This window comes from Xiphophorus couchianus, chromosome 2 (genome assembly GCF_001444195.1).
Source record: "Xiphophorus couchianus chromosome 2, X_couchianus-1.0, whole genome shotgun sequence".
Taxonomy (NCBI): Eukaryota; Metazoa; Chordata; class Actinopteri; order Cyprinodontiformes; family Poeciliidae; genus Xiphophorus; species Xiphophorus couchianus.
The window spans coordinates 19,764,066-19,786,446 of NC_040229.1; the positions used below are offsets into that span (position 1 = coordinate 19,764,066).

The 22,381-nt window shown below is 37.6% G+C and overlaps 1 protein-coding gene across 1 annotated transcript; it reads left to right on the forward strand.

The window, feature by feature from the left end:
• Positions 1-187: 187 nt before the first annotated feature.
• On the forward strand, positions 188-20,855 carry LOC114135737 (GTPase HRas). Its single transcript, XM_028003284.1, has 6 exons — positions 188-495; positions 12,102-12,240; positions 15,050-15,228; positions 16,603-16,762; positions 17,397-17,521; positions 18,209-20,855. The coding sequence occupies exons 2-5, from the start codon at positions 12,130-12,132 to the stop codon at positions 17,514-17,516; spliced, it is 570 nt and encodes a 189-aa protein (XP_027859085.1). The 5' UTR covers positions 188-495; positions 12,102-12,129; the 3' UTR covers positions 17,517-17,521; positions 18,209-20,855.
• The last annotated feature ends 1,526 nt before the right edge of the window (positions 20,856-22,381 follow it).

Here is a 22,381-nt window from a genome sequence, read left to right on the forward strand (position 1 = left end):
CGGAACCTTCATCGCTCATTTTGGATCAAAATAGGCATTCGTTGCCTTTAAAACTCAAATACCTATTTGTAAACTTGAATTTATTTTCGTAGTACTTGGGCGTTTTCATGGAGTGGCCATGTTTCTTACAGCCCCTGAACGCGTCTGTAACAGACCAGTAACCGGGGCGGTTCTATGTTTGATAGAGCTGGGCGTGGGCTCTGTACTCCTCATCTCCTTTGCTCCGCTCTCACTGTGGAAGCACATTGTTCTACGCGGGCTCATCATACTGAAAACCAGTGATTCTTTTTTCCTGCGTATTAACCTACCGAAAGATAAATCAACCGCCACATTGGCAAATAGAGGATATTGATAAGGCGAAGAGACGTTTGGACAGATCTCAGGAACATTTTTTTTTTTTTTCCATCTAACTGTGGCAACGGAATTGAAAGATTTCTTTCTTCCTCTGCGACTGACGAAACATCGCTTTTGTCGGTAATTAGACCTCTGCTCGTTGTGAGTATATACTTCACATTCCTGGGTTAGAAATATGCTCAGAGGGGATTGTTCCCCCCCCTTGTATGTGTAGTCTTTTTTACACGCTTTCGGTGTTTTGCACACCGCATAAGATTGCGGTCCACAGTTAAAACGTGTTAGCTAGCTATCATAACATTTTTTTTTTACGAGCCTAAACCTTTTCTACACAGCTCATAACTGATATTTTTCTTTTATTTGTGCCTGAATGATTAGACGCCGGGTTGTGTCGAGTTTTGCTAAACAGTTGTGGTGTTAGAACTTGGAAATGAAGTGATAGGAGGGTCACTGGGTCTCCCCTTTTATCCGACGCTTAAGGAGAATGTGGAGGCTATTTACATCTAGGGGGGAAAAAAAGTGAACGTTCTTTTTTTGTAAACGTTCAGTAATGTTGAGAGAATCTTTAGTGTTTGCTGATATTGGCAACACGGACAAATAGGGTGACGCCCCATCTCACTCCGTAAGAATTGAACGTATCACTGCGGAAGTCAAATGTTTCTACAAGGAATCTATAGAAACGGCATGCAACAATCTATTTTCTGAAAATGTGTTAGAACCAAAGTTGGGGGAAAAAAAATGCAAATGGATCGATCAGTAATGTCTTTTCAGCAGTCGTAATAAGTATGGTTTTGAAATGCAGTTGAACTCTTTTTTTTTTTTTTTTTCCAAATCACACGAAGATAGGTGGGTAAAATAAAAACGTAAACTTAGTGTTTTTAAAAGATTGAATTTGGGATTAATCTATATATTTTTAATATCTATTCTATCCTGTCGAAAGGTATGAGTCAAAAATTGCTTAATTACTAAAAAAAAAAAAAAGGTTTTTAGATGTCATTCTGAAACATTCAACTCCTTATGAATGATCTACATAATAATTTGAATAAATGTCATCTAACTGACTTGAAACCGTCTTTATTCAGTCTGAAGGTCATATTGCATAATATAGAATGCAATTTCACCATTTAAAAACAGTGATAGAGTATTCTGAGTATGGCAGACAAACACATTCAGTTTCTGGACCAGACTTATGGGGACAGTCTGTTGCCCTAGGAAAGCTTATTAGTCCATGAGATGAAGTATAATTGTGTGGATAATCAATGTACAACTATTTAGGGGGGAAATATAGACTGACCTTTGCTACATTTGGAGTGATTTACTGTTGAAAGCAAACATGCAAATATTTTTTTTTTTTGAAGAGGGGAGAAAAGCTATTTTTATGTGAACAAGATTTTAAAACCTTGAAGCTGATGTGTACTTAACTACTGATCTCTTACAATTTGCTTGCTTTCAATATTATTTTGCCCAGCTTGTGTAATCATGCATCAAATTGGTTGACTTTTAGTATAAAGGTACTTGAATATATAAATTAACAATATGGGTGGGGTTTTTTCTTACTTTTTTTTTTTTCATTTGACTTGTCTCAAGACAAATCAAACTTTGATATTCAGCAACAAGTCACTGCAGAAAATGTAGAAAATACAAATTAGGGACAGAATTATACATCAGAAAAATAGCATCACCACAAGGAAACATGATGACGGCAGCATCCTGATCATTTTTTCTTTTCTTTTATCTATTCTGCCTGGAAACAAAAACCAATTCAGTTGACATACTTCTTCAGATAAAACAACATGGATATTTGAAATTACGATATTGATTGGTTCAAAAAATTGCGAGTGATTTGCGAATGTTCTCACTCATAAATCGGTTATCATAGAAATTTCTCAAAACTGCAACTCAAAACACAAAGGTTTTTTTCAGGGTCTCAGCCAGTAGTTGAATCTCTACTCAAGTGACTGGAGCAAAATCCACAGACTTTCCAGAAGTAAAATATCCAATACAGTGCTATTAAAACTACTTTTAGCTGCAACAATAAAAACGAAGCTGAAATACAAAATGTATCCAATCACAGTAATTATGGCAGTATCAGCATGAACGCTACAGCCGTTGCAATGGACTGTTTGGGTGCATTGTTTGTTATGGTATTATATTTCAAGTGTTATGCATCCAAGCTCTGTAACCAAGTAATATATTTGGATAGCTGGAGTGACTTTCTCTGCCCTTGATGCACCTGACTAATATAGATTTTTGCATCTGAGACGCTAAAGCTTTTGGTTGACAAAATCCCAAAAGAGTGATGAAGAGAAGATGTGGTTTACTCCAAACCATTGCCCTCATTGCCATATTCAGCAACAATAACACAATTATGAGGGTTTTTTATATATTATATATAGTTTTTTTTATATTGTATATTGTGCTGCCTTAATGTGAACATAAGGTAGTCATAAAGTCGTTTATATTGGGTTGCTTCTAAATTTCTACAGTTTTCCAGTTTTCCTTGAAAGCCAAGGAAGGAGCCAGCCGGAAAAAGTCCAGAGATAAAGGTGTGAATATAATTTGCTGTCCTGTTCTGGGCACAGATGTGGCCTTGATATTACCAAAATGCGTTCCAAAAGAAGTGAGAGTTTTCCCGAGTTATAATTTTTTAACAAAAAAAAAAAACCTTGTCAAACATTGTAAGCTTACTTCCTTTTTCAAATGTGCAGATTTGAAGCTCTGGAGTTATTTTAAGCCCAGTCATACCACAGATTTTATATATATTGTCTGCCTTCTACTGTAGATTAGTAATTCTGAAAAAGTGCAATTCTTCTGAAATATGACTGATAATTAGTGAAACCCTGTGTAGGTTTCTGTTTCTCTAAAACATCTGGGTTCAGGGTTCACCAAATCCTCCAGCTGCAAGAAGAAGAAGAAAAAAAAGAAAACAGCAAAACATCCCAAAACCTCAAAGTTTTGGGATGTTTGGGGTATGATAAGCCTTGAACTGGCTGGGTTTTGTGTCTGTGTGTGATATGAGGAGGGGGTCAGCTAGCCTTTTCATCTCTAGCCTGCCGCCTGTGTTGTCCCACCCTGCCCGACAAGCTGAAAGGATGACCCAGTAGGGAAAAGGTCACTTGGACTCGAGGGCCTTTCAAGAGCAGAGTGTTTTGGGCTCTACACACTCACACATGTAGGTGTGATCTCGAATAAGAAAATGAAAATTCAGCTTCTCTGCTCATCTCTTTAAATGAGCAGATCAGAGTTCTGCTTTCTCGTTTTAACATGCTCCTTAAACTCATATCTTCGTGTGCTTTTGTTATGTTTTGCTCAAAAAGGCGACTTGTCATTTCTTATTCGCTGGTCAGCACTTGTTTCAGTCCTGTTTAGGATGATGATGATGATGATTATGATGTCATTGGAGAACAGCGGGAGGGTGTGGCGTACTGTCGAGGTTTTAGTCCGGCTCTCGGAGTCTCACTATCTGACTGATACTTCCCAGGAGAGGGTCTCCTTACCATCATTACGCCATTAAAAATCTATTATCTCTGCAGTGGTTCTGCTTGTATGGATTCTATAACCAATTAAGCACTTTAATGGAGGGAATGTATGTTTATAGAGGATATAACGGATTCAGTTGTCTTGCTTCTTGTGCATTGAATAGATCGTGGTGATGTTGAGGTTTGTGTAAACTAAAATTTGTTTATTTTTTTTTCTGTCTGACCTATTAGTTGATATTTACACTTTTTCATTCTGCCAGTGGTATCTACACATTTTCTCTTTTCCATGTTGACCCTTCATGTGTGTGGTAGTTGTGCTCTTGGCACGCAGTGAGTCCCCTCCCACCGACCCGTTGCTTCTCTGTGCTTGCACCCTCCGTAAGCTGTCATGTAAGGTTATCCTCTTAGTCCAGGCGATGCTCTAAGGTTTCAAAACGAAATGTTAATTTCCCATGCTGGAGGTGGTGTGCTATAAATACCTTTAAACTCATAGATGCTGGGGTAGTGTTCCCTCATCAGATGGGGAGCGTCTCTGCAAAGGTTTTTTGGGACTTTGGAACAGAAATGGACGCCACTTGGCATGTTTGGTAGCTGCAGCGACGAAGTTACTCTTTCTCAGTGTACTATTGCTTCTTCCGTGTGGCACCTGAGCTGCACGGTTGTGTCAACTACATCACTTTATCTTTTTGTAGTCTTGTAGGGTGTAACTAATGAATATTTTAGTTAATGATTAGTCTGATATTTGATTAGTTGGATAGAAAATTGGCACATTCTGTCAGAATTTTTTTATTTAACCACTTAAAACGCTTTTTTTAGTATAATATTATAAATGCACATATATATAGGTGCACATACCACATAATTCAGTTTGTTTTTTTAAATAAGACAACACATATTTTGTTTAAAATGCAATAACAGCATTCCTTTAGTGTACACTTTATCATTTGTAGCAAAATATGCATCTGCAACAAAAAACAACTACTCTACCTATAGATACAGAAGAGGCCAAATATCACTAAAAAGGTTAATACTTCACACTATGCATATCACATTTATTGCTTTATGAAGGAAAGAAAAACATAGAGATGTTGGACTGCAACTTTATCAATCTGTGTTCACATCAAAGACTGCAACTACTGTGCTAATGATGCTGAAATTAGCAAAGACAATGATGAAATTAAAGGTTTGTAAACTTTAAAATTTCCAGCATCTCTAACAAAGAGCTCAGCTGCTTTCTCCTTCTGTGTGGTAGAAAAGCGGACGAGGTTTCTGCAAACACAGACGACTGTGCTTTCATGCCTCCTTTCCATCTGCACGAAGACCAGCTCGGTTTAAGCCCCCAGTGACAACAAGTGGCTTCAGGAACCAGACAGCATCCATCAATGATTCATTTTGCTCTTCATCTCCATATGTATGTGTGGATTATTAATCAGATGCTCCCATGGCCTAGTTTGTGGAAAGATGGCATGAGTGTCTGCTTTGCTTCCTCTAGTCTCTGAGAAGCAGACGCAGGCAGGTTGAATTAGCATCTTAAGGCTCTAGATTTTGATCATTTGTTGAGTTCTAGCTAATGCTATAGTATAGCATTATCTAGTATAAACTAGTATTGTTGTGTGAAATTTTAGCTTACTCTGTACTCTGTTCTCTTTTTAAAATAGAAAATAAAAATATTTTTAATTTTATATTCTATTATAAGCATGAACAATAGAGGGGAAAAATGTACGTTTTAATCCATGAGATGGGGGAAAAAAAAAAACAAAAAAACATTTTGGTCACAATAATGGTTTGTGTTTGTTAAACCAGATGCCCCTCCCTATTGGTCAGATTTTTGGTGGATTGGGTTTGGTCATAACTGGACAAGGCCACAGGATTGCACATTTTAGAGCTTCGGAAATATTCCAACACTTAAACGTTTAGTTCTACATTTAACACATATGAGCAGCAGCATAGCAACAAAATACAAATATATTTGATTCTCTCAATTCAGAGAGTACACATAGCTTATTAGTAGCTTATTAGTTTAAGATACAGATTTAATTAATTGAATTTATTTAATTGTAGAGATGTTTTGGGTCTTGATAACCCAGAAAACCTCCATCTAAAGTCAAATTGTTGTATTTCTACGGGTATGTAAAAATGGACTTGCACAAATATGACCTTTATGGAAAATTGATGGGCTCTGATGTGCTAATGCTGAAATTACAAATATCTGCGCACAATGAACAAATATGTCTCAAGGAAAGGAGTGGAATATTTTGTTAAAAAATTCAGGCTTGTATAACAGGAGTGCATCTGCCTTGCAATGGGCTTGAAGAGGGAAGAGTGTATTTAATAAAATACAACCAAACCTAAGGAAACAAGTGAAACTCTGCTTAAATGAAAAAGGTAAAAAATATATCCAATGTCTTCTATTCTTGTACGCATCTCAATTTCCACTTAAATCAGTTGATGATGCAAGCTGAAGATTTGTCAGTGGTGTTACCCTCAAGCCAGTTAGTGAAAAATCATAACATACAACTTGCGTCTGATTTATTTTTATTGCAATTAATTACATCATTGTCACATTTTAAATGTATGAAAATTGAAATCATACCGTTTAGTAATGTAGTTTTTGCTTAAAGGCACTTGGTCAATTGGCTGGACTTTCATCGTCCTTTATGCCCAATCTTGATCTTTGTGACTAAGATGCCAAAACTCAGGGAAAGTTGTGTGGTGATGATCAGAAAAAAATACCGAATGCCGGTCCATCTTTGAATATTGGAATATTATTGAAAATGACATTGCTTGCAAGAATCCTATTCAAAAAGTAAAACACAAATAGTGTAAGTACACGTTGATATATTTCAGCTGTTTATTAATTTGATGATTAGAAAACCCAAAATTCTGTTTTTCAGCTAGTTTAATTATTACATGTGACCAGTAACATATGTATCCCATAACATAAAAGAAATGTTGTGTAACTGCTGACATAGCAGTTGTCCAGTAGACGCTTTCCACACGGAGGCGAATCCGTTTAGGCCAAAGAGGCTGTCCTTTCTGTAGGGTTTTGTGTGCAAGCATTTTCGTGAAAAGTTTAGTGGAAGATAAAAGTATGGTATGAAAAGATGCATAAGCATAAATAACCACAGTGTTGAGAGCATTGTGAAGCCAAACTCATTCAAAAGTTTGGGTGAGATTCACATAACTTAGGCTACGGCTTTAGTCTGTGCTTCAACAGCTCTTATACACAGATGTATGTAGGATAGGAGTGACAACTTGGCCATCACAATATATTACTAATTTATTGTTATAGTAGTATCACTCTAAACAGCATGTGTATTGTGAAGAAGTGCCTGAGCTGCAGTAAGTGTTAGCTAATTTTTTAAAGTGCCATGCATTCAGGCTTTCTGTGTCTGCAATATATTTGGTGACACTTGTTATTTAATGCAGCATAAAAATGTAAGTGGACGAGTCATTAAGATGCTGCAACTCAGCTGTTTTATAGCCAAAACAGCAATGTTAGCCAGAAAAAACTTTTTGAATAAAATGTGTTGAGATGGAAACATTTAATGTATTTTTTTTCTCAGTAGCTGCATAGATACACAGTGTCATATGTTTATGAACCCAAAGCAGGAACACATTAGTGCTGTTTATTTATTTGTTTATTTACCACAAATCATATCATTATCACACCATTCATCAAATTTATCACATTTGCTAATATTGGGCAGCTGTCACATTCATCGTTTTTAGAATTTTATACTTCTTGTTGGTTTTTTATGTAGATTGTTTTTCAATTATTATTGACAATGCAGGATTTCGAGCTACGTTTTCCCTTTCTACTAAATTCTTTAATATCTGTAATTTTCATGCAACTTCTTGCACTTGCTTATAACAATAAATTAATGTTTATTGAATAATTCTTTTTGCCTAGTAGGGGAAAACATTAAAGATGGCATTATATGGTAGAATTATGACTTTTGGACCTCACAAGGAAGTGGGGTTGTGGATATTTGCTCTGCCTTATTTATTTATTTATTTATTTATTTTACTTACACTGAAAGCCATATGTTTCAAAATGGTGTGTGGTCCAATTCAACAGATTCTGTCTGCCACTCAATATTGCAAAACAAATCAAGTTACACTAACCTAAAAGTGACGGAGTATAAAAATCCACAGTGGAGTTTTCTGTTACTGTTCAACTTGTTTAGGTTTCCAGATGTTAAAGTTGTCATAAAATTGTGATCGTATCAAGCAGCCATCCCAAATTCTGGTGAGCTTGGTTTGCTCATCATACATACTGAGTAAATCAGTTCTCCACACACACAAAAAAAACTGATTAATAGTTGACATATATAGTGCTTGTAAATAATCTACTAACAGGAGCTGAATCATTGATCATGCTGGTTAGGTGAAAATTACTGAAGTGGTCAGGTTATTTGATCAGATTAAGTCAAGTGTGGTTTGTTATAAACAGATTAAGTCGAAAAGACTAGGGACAATTGAAGTTGAATGTGTAATACACACTACATAGCCTATGTAGTGGCTATGTATGTAACCGTATTTATCAATTACCTTTTCTTTTGCTAATAAGTATAAATATATATATATTATTTTTTTTTTTTCACTTTAAAAATGTGATTGTTTCAGCTGGTATTTTTTAATATAAATAAAATAATTTTTAAAACTCAATAAATTGAAAACTATGTTAAAAGACTTTATTGTATATTATTAAAGTCCTTTCAACTAGTTACATGCAGACATGGACCAGCGTGATATTTTCATGGTATCATACCGTAATTGCTTTTATTCAAAACAGAAACGCATCAGTTATACCTTATGTTGCTCAAATAAAACACATTAATTAAAGAAGTTTGATACAGGTATTTTTTTATATACATAAAGTAGAAGTACAAAATACTCTAAACACAGGAAAGGTTAAGTATTCCTATGAACAGCAGTGAATAGCAGATGTGGTGAAGGAACATTACTCAACAAATAACATAATAGACAATTGTAGCTTTTTTTTATTGTTTTTTTTTTTTTCAAACTTTGATGTACCTTGATGACAAGATTGCACTTTTGATACTTGCTACTGTAGTTGATTTTACAGTCCACAATGAAGTTAAAAGGTTTCTAGGTGTCTTTACAGAAGGAGCATTACGTTATACATGTTCCACCCAGGTTTGTATATTGGGGATGTTATGCTGGAACATAAAGTGTATCATTGTGATTAAATGAGAGCAGTTAATGCCCATTTTCAGTATGGAGCCCTGCTTTCCTGTCAATCATTAACATCACTCTGGTCGTTCTGTTGGCTAATATTAGTCTGCCCACACAGCACAGTGGCACAGTTTATATGCAAATAACACAGCCTTTTTGCTCTGAGGTTCTAATAATACAACACCACACCCAAAGATAACACCAAATGTGACAAGTTGTCAGTTGTTTTTCGTTTTCCACTTGATTTGCCACATGAAGGCAGTTTTTGTAATTATTCGCTTTCTTTTTGTTTCTCTGACATGTTGCTCTGTTTCAGAGAATTTGCTGCGCTTCTTTCTGAAACTACACTCCAGGGATGACGTTGGTGTATTTCTGCTCTTACTAAGGAACTGAATTTTAGCTAAAGTCATTGGTGAGCGAAGAGTTTGTCTAATGGACAGAACAGTGAATTTCAAATGGCAGAAGACTTTTCTTTGCCCACACAAGGTTCAATGGCATATGTGACCCTTGCCTGTAATAGTACCTTAATGCACTGGATACACACTGTAACAGGTGGTGTGGGTTAATGATTTTCTTTTTCAAACCTTTCACAAAACATTAGGCAAGGAAACCTTATATGCTTTTTATTTCTTTGAGTGTTTCATCAAAACAGCAAGAAATGAGAGAAACATACCACTTAGGATGAAGGATTAAGGTGCGACGTAGATATTGATATTTTTTTAAAATATGCATTGAAAAGACATTTACAAATGTCACACATTTAAAACTATGATTAAATATCAATCAGTCAAATTTGCCAAACAGGAAATCTGACACAAACACACAATTAATATAAATATAACATGATTAACATAAGATTTGTTTTATTACAAAATTGAAGTTTGAAAGTGCACAAATATGTCCTGCCACATCGAAAATGAAAATATGAAGTTCTTCAGAACCATAACGTCTTGACGTCAATAGAAATCCCCGTTATTTTCCTAATTGACGTAATGAGAGGTGACATCATGATGGCATCACCTGATGTTAATCGAGTGCCACAAGCATGAGTCATGAACCTGTTTCTGACAAAATCCTCATTTGAGGATTTAAATCTCTTTTTCTTTTTTTTTAATGGGTCCATGAATCAGTTAGGGGTTTTTTTCTCTTTTGTGGAGGGGGGTAAAGGTGAGGTTGAGATTGGGTCATTCTTAAGTTATAGGTTTAGATACCTTTTTGTGATTTTTCCATAAACTGAGTCACACTGTGCTTCAGAACATTGTGTAAAACATCCAGATGTCTACTCTTTCCACTTGCTGACACCTGGAATTTTACAGGTGAGCAGTGCAGCAGTTTGTTGACGTCATTGAATCTGTGTGACTATCTCTTCTTTCTATTAGCTTTTGTTTTCTATAAAGAGAAATACACCAATGGTATGATTTAAACTATAAATAAACAAACTCTAGGTTTGCTAATAAACATCTTTCCTACTTTATGCCATTCAACCAGAAGCAAGGAAATTCTTAAACCCCTTTACTATAAGTCAATGAGTCCATGAGAACACCATTGTCCTTATGACAGTTAAGGGTTTTTTAAAGCTCTTGTCTTTTTAGACAAAACCAGGATTTTTCATGCATGTCAGTATTTGAGTTTTAAATTCTCCCAGTTATTGGAGAAGTGTTTCAATTTGATTTGGTTTTGAAGTCCATCCAGCTATTTTGGCGCAAAGTGACAGTTTGTCAAGATTTTGTTTTCTTTTTTCCTTTTTTATTGCACTGGGTAGACTTACAACTTTATTTAATTTTATTAAACTAAAGAATTTAGATGTGGTCCTTTTATATTTTTTGTATACGTCGGCCAATCTTAAATGCACCATCTAGCAGAGGAACAGACCCTCAGCTTGATCTGCCACCACCATTGTTACAATGATCTTGTATCTGAAAGTCACACATTTACTCCTCCAAACATTCTTCTTGTAATTGCGGTCAAATACCTTGACCCTTGACTTCTAAAGTTTTCTCCAGAGGGCATTTGGCTTCTCTTTGTGGAGAGGAGCAAATTTCAGTCAAGATGGGTGGCATCCATTTTTAGAGCAGGTGCCTGTCTTGTCTGTTACCTCTGAGTCCATGGGTATGTTAAACTTATACCACTGTTAAAGGAACGATGGTGTTGAGGCTGTTTCTGGTTCTTCATGTCAAAGCCGACTTTGGAATTGATAAAGTGGGCTAACTCTTAGCCTCTGGAATGTCCACTGACCTCAAGTCTTTAAAAATGTCTGAACTATGCATAAATGCCAGTTCTGTGCCAGAAAACCAATTAATCAAATAAACTTTATCTTCTCTGATGAGGGAAAAAAAAGAAAGGAAAAAGTGTTCGAAGATCGAGAATGGATTCTGTCCAAAGAGTATTGTTTTTTTCCAAAACTATTCAACTATGTATGGAACATTTAGCCAAATAGTGACAGGTGTGTGCTTATTTAAGAGTATGCATTATTTCAACCATTCATGGATTTAAGGGGGAAAAAATTTAAACCACACTCCCCCTTAACTTCCCATAATTTGTATTTCTGCTGATGTTGACTATGGAGAAAATTTGAGGTAAAAACAAGTAAAGATTCTGTTTCATGGAATTTGTGTCTTGCTGGATCCTTGGTATTTGTCTGTGGCCTCTGTCTATCAAGGTTAAAAGACAGATTTTAGTAATCTGAAGCCCGAGTGATGAGGATCTGTCTGCCAGTGTCATTGTGTTCTTCCTTCTTTTCTCTTTCCTTCGCTGCTCCCACTCTCATGCTCTCTCTTTACTGTGGTCAAGGATGGGAACACTGAGTACCGTCAGCACATTTTTCACATTCCCCTTTTGAGGGGTTCGACTTCAAGCCCCCACTGAAAACCTACTCAAACACATTGAAAATGCCACTTTTTCTCGCTAATGGGCAGTAAGGCCGTCATCGGATGTTTTATCTGTACCTCATGTCATGAATGACCTAATGACTAGAAAACTTTTCATAGCTTGGTTCTTAATTTAAACATTCTTTTTTTAGTCTTTTCCTAGCATGTTCATTTTTAACGCCCTCTTTCTTCTCTCCGTCAGCGTCGTGTTGTGGACGGCAGCGGCAAACATGACGGAGTATAAGCTGGTGGTGGTGGGAGCTGGAGGTGTGGGCAAGAGTGCGCTCACCATCCAGCTCATCCAGAACCACTTTGTGGATGAATATGACCCTACTATAGAGGTATGACTGCATGTTCTATTATTCCTGTGAATGTCACCCAGAGCTTGAAGTGGCACTGAGTAGATCATAATGCTAAAAAAATATTAATTATTCCCTCTTGAACTGTTGTGCTTTTGTATTAGTCCTGGTTTTATTCAACATTGGATGATTTATCTCTAGTTTTAGAATCTACCTTTATACTTTGGATATTAGGCATAGAGGCTCGAATCAGATTTTCTTTGGTTCTTACTGCCTGAAAACCCTCAGGTCACTCAGGATCTTCATCTGGTATGTTATTAAATGCAGTCTAAGCTGTGGAAATGCTTTGACATGACATTTTTAGCGGCTTAGATGGCAGAAGCATAGAGTATACTGTGAACCTCGCTGACATGAAGGCTTGATCTGAGCCATGTTTCTCTCACTAAATGCCTTTTAATCTTCTGTCGATTCTCCAAAATGTTCAGACTTTGAAGAAGTTTGCTTGACCCTTATATTTTACATCATCATGGATCTCATATAGAGAAAAAGGTTGCAATGCTTGTATCAAGAAGGCAGCCAGGGAGAATATTTTCCTCCTCTCTTTTCTCTTTTTCTATCAGTCTCCCCTCTCTCCCTCACTTTCTCACCACGCCTGCCTCTGGCCAGACAATGTCCTTTTTGTGTATTTGCATTCCTGGCCCCTATGCTCGAGCAAACAAAGGGAGAGCACTCCATGTTTTTTGTGTGACTGCATGTTGGAGGCTAAACATTGGCTCTGATACTCTGCTCCTCTGATCCCCTCATTTTTCATGTGATCTGAAAATGGGCCAAGATTTAATGGGAAGTAGAGATTGATTCCCGATGACCGAAATCTAACCATGTTCATCGTTCTACTGGACATCCTTCCTCACCCTCAGTGACCCAACAGCAAGACATGTCAGCTGGAATATGCAGCAGCCTACATCAGATCCCCCTTTAACTATTTGTTTGTAATTCACATATTTAGACAATGTTTCTATTTATTATCATTTAATTTTCTTCCACTTGCAATACAGTGTATTACAAGTGGACTGAACTTATATAGCGCTTTACATTAGAGTCACATTCACCCACTCGCACTCACACACATTTATACACCGATACGCAGATCGGTAGGCAATTTGGGGTTAAGTGCCTTGCCCAGAGGCACATCGACATGTGGCTGGAATCGAACCTACAACCTTCCGATCGCAAGACAACTACTCTACCATAGAGCCACAGTCACCCTATTATTATAGATAAGTATTTTTTTTTAAATCACTAAATAACTTTAATATGGACTTCTTGAAAAAATGCTAACTGGCTTTGGTATTTTTTCTATGAGCTTGTGGGAAAAATAGTGTACATTCATGAAGGTCTTGGAAGCTAACAGGTTAGTCAGGTGTATGCTGTATAAATCTCCCTCATCAGCTGATTTGGTGAATCAGCTAAACATGATTCCTTAGGGTTCATTTTCAGCAACAACTAGAAGCCCTTGAAGGCAGAGAGGATCAGAAAACATGGTCTTTGATGTTGTAGCACAGCAGACAGAATCTAAAGGTTTACTCTTTTTTTTTTGAAAACACTAAAGCACACTGGAATATTACAGCCTATGTGGTGGATTGATAACACTGCCAGGCACAGTTTATGTAACTGTTTATGGCCGTTGTTTGGCTGGAAAAAGAGGTACCAAGTGTCTGTTGTGAAATTGTAGCCCTTTGACACAAACACTTTCATTTTGAGTTGACTTACGTTGCTAAAGTCATCAAACGTCTGAATAGCTTACTAGCCATTCACTGCCACACATATCTATTTTTGAAAAATCTCACAAAATTATGAGTTTAGTAATTTCTCAGAAGTCAAAAGGAAAAGGATTTCATGGTCTAAGATGATGAATAAACTTCACCAACACTAGATAGAAGCTTTAGTAAAACATGGAATGCCTTCCTCGAGGTCCGACTGATTACTTTTTAAACTTGGACTGAGTCTCTGGTGATCCAGTTCCAGCATCCATCTCTCTGGTTGGATGAGTCCAATGTCAACACAACAGGTGATTAATCTCTCTGTGGAAACTTCCAAGGCTGGCTGGTGGTTCTGTTCCTTCCAGCATAGACACTGGATGTTTGGATAGTCACAATGTTGTGTTACGACAGAACTGGTTTGCTAATAGAAGGAATAAACAGAAACCTGTGATCTTACAACATTTTCAGTCTAACTTCTCACAGGTTAATTACTAAGTCTATGTACAAAATGGACAAACAACATTTGGCACAGCCATACTAAAGGAACAGGTGATCAGCTAATTTCCTGATTTTTGTGGTGGTGGAACTTTGTTTTTATTGACAAAATAAAATTAACCTTTATGAATCCCTTTGTTCAATGTCTTCAAAGATTAACCTTCACATTCTGTTAGGCACTCTGATGACAATACTCAATCATCCTCATATTTTGAATATACCAGTCTGTCACCTGAGTTATTAAATTTGACTAAATCTGTAATGGTGATCTGAAAAAAGACTTTTCTGTTTAAATGCACACATTAGATGTGTGTCTTCTTAATCATAACAGCAGTTAAGCATTTTAATGTGTGTGTGTTGCAGAAAGCTAAAGGTAGCAGTGTGATGGTTCTGCTTTTGATGTTGCAGTTCCTAAACTCCAAAGACTCTCTAATGTTTGAGCTGTTGCAGAAACTGAGCAGTTTCAGTCAGAGATGACTCCCCTCACTGTCCTCTTCAGGGCCCTCTTATCTGCCAAATTTCTGTTGGAGTACTATGCTGTTTTTTGTTTGTTTTTTTGCATAAATTAAAACATTTGAGTGTCTCCTTTTCTGAAGGACTCTTACCGGAAGCAAGTGGTGATCGATGGGGAGACATGCTTGCTGGATATCCTGGACACTGCAGGTCAGGAGGAGTACAGCGCCATGAGGGATCAGTATATGAGAACAGGAGAGGGCTTCCTCTGCGTTTTTGCAATCAACAACACCAAGTCTTTTGAGGACATTCACCAGTACAGGTGTGTTGAAGACAACCGGATATATATATATATATATATATATATATATCATTGTTAGTATATCTGATACACCTACATGTGTCTAAATGTATATATGAATATGTTACAAGGGCTCCTATGGGGTCTGGATTCAGAGGGCTCTGTGTCAATGTGTGAGTGTGCCAGCTCTCTGCAGTAGTAGGGTGATGTCATGCTGTAGTGTTTAACACAAGCTAAAGAAAGCTTAGCCCCCAACAGGAGGCTTACAGTGTGATGCCAATGAAATTGATCTTGACTCAATTAGAGGAGCAGGCAGAGATAACGCTCCCAAGGACGGGGAAGGAGAAAGCCAGCGGGAAGTGGGGAATTTCTGCTGGAGATGACAGGGCTCTTTATCTTCGTCAAATTTAGTCTTTCTCATCACATTAGACTGTAATTTCAGAGCTCTGTTGAAAGTAGAGTGTGTTAGAGAACGCATAGAATCGGTGCTAGAATAGATTTAGGAAGAGTTTGAGCTTTCGAGCTATTAAAGTAGCCCTTGTCTGTTTTTATAGGCAACAGTCGAGTTTTTACTCGAGTCCTACTGGTAGCACATGACGGTGCATTAAAATAGCAGTGCTGACTGTTTGCTGGAGAGGATCATATATGTGAGGTTATAGTGTTAGGATGAAAATGGACTGAGCTGACAGTGGCAGAAGCTTCCTGCTGTACATGAGTTGATCTGATGTGACCCACTGCTCTCACTCAGTCGCCCCCCCAACCCCCAGGCTGCACAACGTTTGGCACTTGCTGCTGTAGTGATGAGGTAATGCTGTTTGCTGCCTGCCTGTTGTCTATCCCTCCACCTCCCCCCTCCTCTGTTTCTCCCCACCGTCCTCCTTCGGCAGTGCAGCACAGCCCAGCATAGACCTGCCATGGCTCTACCTCTGGGTCCTAAAGTTCCCTGGGTGATAGGTTGCTTCTCCTGTGGAGGTGCCGGACTGTGCTTGTTTATGGAATCAGGAGGATCCCATAGACGTAGACATGCTATTGTGGATTACTACTACAAGGACTGCACAATATGTCACAAGTGTATCATTAGCATTTATTGTGTGCAATATTAACATCACCACAGACTGTTTGGAATGTAATAATTGGTGGCATTTTGTATTCAAAGTTTTAGGAATTCATGCTTTGCATATCAACAATGCTTTCGTTTTCACCATAACAGATGCAACACTATGCAGGGTACAGAAAGTATGGATTTTTTTTTTTTTCACAGCTGATATTGGAATCACGTGATTTCCCAGCATTGTCTGTCCCTAATTAATCCTTAGATTACCAGTACAAAGGGATAGGGAGAGACAGTGTTTTTGTAAAATGTAATCTCGAATTCTGCAATCTTTCAATTCCCAGAGAACAGATCAAGCGTGTGAAAGACTCTGATGATGTACCCATGGTGCTTGTGGGAAACAAATGTGACCTCCCAGCACGCACAGTGGACACAAGGCAAGCCCAGGAGCTTGCTCGCTCCTACGGCATCCCGTACATTGAGACCTCAGCGAAGACACGACAAGTAGGTGTTCAAAATCTGTTTTCTATTTTTCTGTTTTGCTAAAGTAATTCAAGCTTTCAATGATATGTATTTTTTTCCATGTCCGCAAAGCTTAAAGTGATAATTAGTATTATGTATTAATTGGGCAAATATCCATTTGCATTATGCATTAAAATCAAGTTCATTACAGCCTGCAGCTCTCTAATTTGGTCTCAGCATTTTACTTTTCACATATTCAAGCACACAAAGCGGTGCACGGTCTGTGGTGTGATGTAAGTTTTGTAGCCGAGAACATTTTTATTATGCTGCAGGCAGTGAGTCATGGCTTGGCCTAAAGTAGAGCTACATCATTTATAAAGCCTTTTTAGGTTCAGTTGCAGCTGTCTGTGACTCACTGTCACACATTATTTTCTAGGTACTTATACACTTCTACATTCCGACTAGAACCTGTTGATTCTTTGTCACTCACATTTTCTACCCAAAGATTTAGCATAGATCAAAGTTTTGCTATAAAGTGGTGAAGGGGTTGCCATGGTAGTTTTATCAGGTGATGTGCACACCTGCTGCTAGTTATAAAAGATACATAAGTGGTCCCTTGGTTTTCTCATGGTAGGAGCCTCCATTTTTCTGTAATCCTGTTTGTGTGTGCTTGCAGGGAGTGGAGGATGCGTTCTACACACTGGTGAGGGAAATAAGACAGCACAAGCTGAGGAAGCTGAACCCACCTGATGAGAGTGGCCAGGACTGTATGAGTTGCAGATGTGTGGTATCGTGATGCAGGTAAAACATTATGAACTCAGTAACAATCCCTCCATTGGTCCGGTAAAAGGTTTTCATACACCATGGGCATGAATGTCATGGAAACTGTGTTTTTTCTTTCTTTTTTTTAATGATTCATATTAAAATATTCATCCATTAAACTTGCACAGCGTTGTGGGGGTTGGTGTCTATCTCCTGCAGTCAGCGAGCAAGAGCCAGAGTGCTCCCTGGGTAATTAACCCAGTACTCAAACTCCATATAATCAAGGCCTCATTCAGGATTCAGCACATAATTGTGTCATTACATTAGTGCTCTAATAATACAACAAACATTGTTTTTAGAGCAGAGCTTAACTTCTCTAGTTTATCTGTGATTTTCCCTCTAATCCACATGTGGTCAGAATTACACACACCCAATTTGGTTCAGTGTCCCTCCACAAGTTTCAGAGGATCTATGCTAAATATGAAATCCAGCACAATATGCTGGGAAGGTAAATTGCTGTTCAAGAGTGAAAAGCAAAAAAGAAATTTTCAATTGCATCATTTAAATTCCAAAATGACCATAACATTCATACCCATGTTGTGTGTGTATATAAACCGTTCAGCGGCCCTGCATGTGACTGCTAGAAGTCATTTTAATACAGAGTTCTGTTAGTTTTTCCAGAAATGCTAACATTTCAGTGCTGTCTTCTGTTGTTTTATGTTTCAGCTCTCCATTACATGTTGAGGAGAAATGCTGCAGCATAAAGTCTAAAAGTGATGGCTAAAACAACCTAAAGATGACACATGAACTTTAACTAAAGGATGATGACTGAAATGAAAGCTCATAAAGGAAACCAACACGGCTGACTTAACCATAGACTCTTATGAAAAAGAGGATTTTTTTGGACTGTTGCCTCAGTGGCTAGCTGAACTGGATCGGTCCCATCTCCTAATTTCTCCTTTTTTTTTGTTTTGATCTGCATCGACCTGTGAGCAACACCACTAACGACTTGGAACAAGCTGTGTTGCTCCATGTTTCTCTTGCTAACTTATTACTTTCAGTCTCGACACTGGTTGTGAAGAGGGGGTGTTTCCTACTCCCTCCCTCTTGCCTTGAAACCTAATCCCCCTCTCCCTACAGAGCCTCTGGAAGTACTGACTGACTTTCATTTGGGAAAACAACTGGAAAGAACTTTTACTTTTTATTGTCACACTGCATAAATAATCAGCCTCCACGCACTCACTCTACCTGTGCTGGGTTTCCTTGGGCGGCTCCTGTTATTGGACTGTTCTACTGGAGAGAAGAAAAAAACTTTTTTTTGTACTAATTAGTGTAAACTGTAAAGGAAAAGTGTGGATTTTTGTTGTGATTGGTAGATTTGAAAGCCACTGAAACAGTGCTTATTTCACACGCCACCTGCTTTGTTATTTTTATTGACCTCTCTTTGAAATGGTAGAAGGTTCTTTTGGGATAGATGTGTTGAAGGGAGATTACTGAAATGGGTTGATTTCAAGGATGCAGCTGCATTCACTAATTACAAATGTCTCGTTGTGAAATGTCTTTGCAAAATATTAATTGTGACGGCTAGCGTACGTACGTCCTGGTGCAATAGAACTCCACCCTCCCAACTGCAAGTGTTGGAAATACACCTCCATAGACTTCTTCTCTATTTCAGTTTGATTTCACAAGGAAAGTTGCGGTGCGTGCAAAACGTGCAAGTTGATGTTGGTTTTTTTTTGTTTTTTTCACATTTCATTTCAGTAACTAGTGCTTACAGCTCTTACTCATGAATGATTCCTATTCTCAGACTGCAAGATTTGCTTCTTTAAATCATAAAGGCTCAGGAACCAAGGTCCAGGAAGGGCTCATCTAACTTGTCCTGGCAGCCAAAGTAAGGTGTGTCAGAAGTTGGTGTTGCAGACTGTTGTAGCGCACAAGTCCTGCCTCAGAGTCCGTCAGTTTTTTGGGAGGTTTTTTTGCCACAAACACACACACCGTTGTATCCTCAAGTTCTTCTTTCTCTGCCACCTACAGCTCTTTTAAGAGAGCAACAGCAAGTCAGGTGCTTATTTTATGAAACCATATTTACTGTACATGTGGGACTAATGTGTGAAACAAATGATGGATGGTGGGTTACAGGAGTGTGCTGCTTGGACTTTTTTTTATGCTTTTAGGCTTATGCTCTCTGTAACTAATTCGTTTTCTGCCTAAATGAGACTTATGTGTTTATTTTGCCTTATCTTTTATCTAGTCTTTACCTCATGCTTAGCAGCAAGCTCTACCAGAGGTGATGTTTGCTATTTTCTTTGTTGATTGATCTGAAAATATATGATTGTGTTAAACAAAATCATGAGGAAAAAAAAACACTACAGGTTATTATTATGTTTTGCTCTTCTGTAATAGCATCTTTCTGGATTGGATATTTACTTGTTAAAACCATGACATATATGTCAAATGAGAAGTGAGCTGGTATTAAACCTGTTGCCAAAATGGAACTAGTTTATAAAAAAAAATACATTCAAAGAAAATGTACCGGATTGATTTATCAAATGTGGAAATATCTTGACCACTAGCAGGTTTTGAAATTTGCTTCACTTGTGGATCTTGGGCATATTTTCAGCTTTCAGTGAATGATTTCAAATTTTACTTGGCTGCAATTTATACTATGTCTGGTCTTAGCTGATTGTTGTACAGTCAAAACCAGAAATATTGACCAGTCTGGTTATCACGTGGATTCTGGTGGCCAGTTTGTTTTTAATTACTTGTTCATTTCTCCTCCAGAGAAAAGACACAAACTGTGAATGTGCTTGGGTCTTTTAGATTTGGTTTGAAAGACACTTTGTGTTAAGATTATGGAAATGATGTAGGGGATTATCATTGACCCCACCTTGGGCCGTGTTGTTTAATTAGGGGGTGGAAAAACTGGAGTTTGTAACATGGAGTTACAGTTGTGGTGAACCCCCTTCACCCCCCTTTATTTTTATTTTTGATTTTTACAACAGTTCACCTATAGTATAATCATAGTCTCACAAATCTATGCACACAACCCCTCTCACCCCCCCCATCGCATTAGAAAAAGCAGCAGCATGTTGTTGCAAAACCCGGCCACCAAATCACCTACATCATACCGACTTGTTTAAAATCTTGGCAAGCATGACAAAGACTGTATGGACCATTGAGATGGGGCAGGTGATGGTTTGCACAAATGTAATGAGCTCAAGGGCTCATTTCTCCCCTTGCAAACCGTGGAATAGAGGCGTGAAAGAATTTTGTGAAAATGTCAGCTGTGTAGCTATTTAAAATGTATTTACTCTTTTAAAAAATGTGGCAAATGTATTGCAGGACAAGAATAAAGATGTCAAGATGAATCTTTCCCACTTTTCATTTTCTTTTTTCTGCTGCCATCTACAGGCCGATGCGTGTATTGCGTGAAATGAATAAATTAAAGGCTGTGGCCTATACTCATCCCACCAAATCTATATAGGCCATTTATAGAATGGCCTATATAGATATAGATTTGTTTACTGGTCATAGCATTGTGAAGAAATTATGTAAAGAACACTACAAATCCATTCAATAGATTAGAATATTATTGAAAGGTCCATTATTTTAAGAATTGTATCACTATGTGAAACATACTCACATAGATGGCCTTTATTTCTGGCAATTGTGAGGATTTCCTGCAGACGGTTAATGAAAGCATGACATTTAAAATTAGAATATTACATCAGACCAATTTTAAAAAGAAAGATTTGTTATAAAAAGTGTGCCCTTAATAACAAGTACATGTAATATCTGCTTAAATGTAAATTCTTAAAAGATACTATTAAAAGAATGTCAGACAGACCAAACTCATAAAGAGCTTTTCTAATTCTGACTCAAGCGCTTTTCTCTAAATCCACATTCATCTAGTTACACTTACAAACATGCACACATTCATTTATAGATACACAGATTGTTGGGCAACTTAGGTTAAGTTGCATTACTTGTTGTTCACAACCTGATCTCTAAAGTTCCCGCATGATTATTTTATTTGCTTTGGGCTGCCTGAGGTTGAGACGAGACATGTTATTTAGCAATACTATCGTTTCACAATTCGGTTCTGTATTCTAAAGAGAGGATCCACAACAATGTCTGGTCTACAGGATGCTAAAGATCCAGCAGTGTACCAGGCTCAGAGTGGTATTCTTGGGCAGACAGAATACCCGTAGGAGCCAAAAATAATGGAACCTAGTGACTAAATCCAACTGGGTTCAGAGAGAGCATAAATAACTTTTCTGTGATCACATAGGTTCTGTGTAGAACTCAGACAGAAAGTTTGACAAGGGTCACATTGGGATACCCAGAAATCTAGGTCAGAGCATCTCTATAATTGCTGGTTTTGTTTTCATCAAACGTATCCAAGGACGGTGATCCAATGACAAGCCTGGCTGTGGGCTCTTTCAGCAATATAGAGTCCTGGCAAAAGGCAAAAAAAGATTCAGGACCGGTTTGAGAACCAAAACAACAATGTCATATGTTGGATGCTAAACAAACACATCCAATCAATGAGGTGCCAACTTGCAACTCACAAAAATGCATGACATTAGGGCAGTTTTCTGCTATCATTAAGCTATTCACTACTTGTTTTTCAGATATATTGTTTAAACTAGAAAACCTGTGAATTTATTTGAAAATATATAAATCATGTGAGGTGTGGACCACTGTAAGAATAGCTGTACTGCCACAGCTAAATGTGACTTAAAACATGACTTAAAAAGGTTTGCTGCTAACATCATGGTAACAGATACTAAGGCACACCCTCAGAGTTCTATCAGTCTATTAACTGGTTAGGGCAGTTTTCTGCTATCATTAAGCTATTCACTACTTGTTTTTCAGATATATTGTTTAAACTAGAAA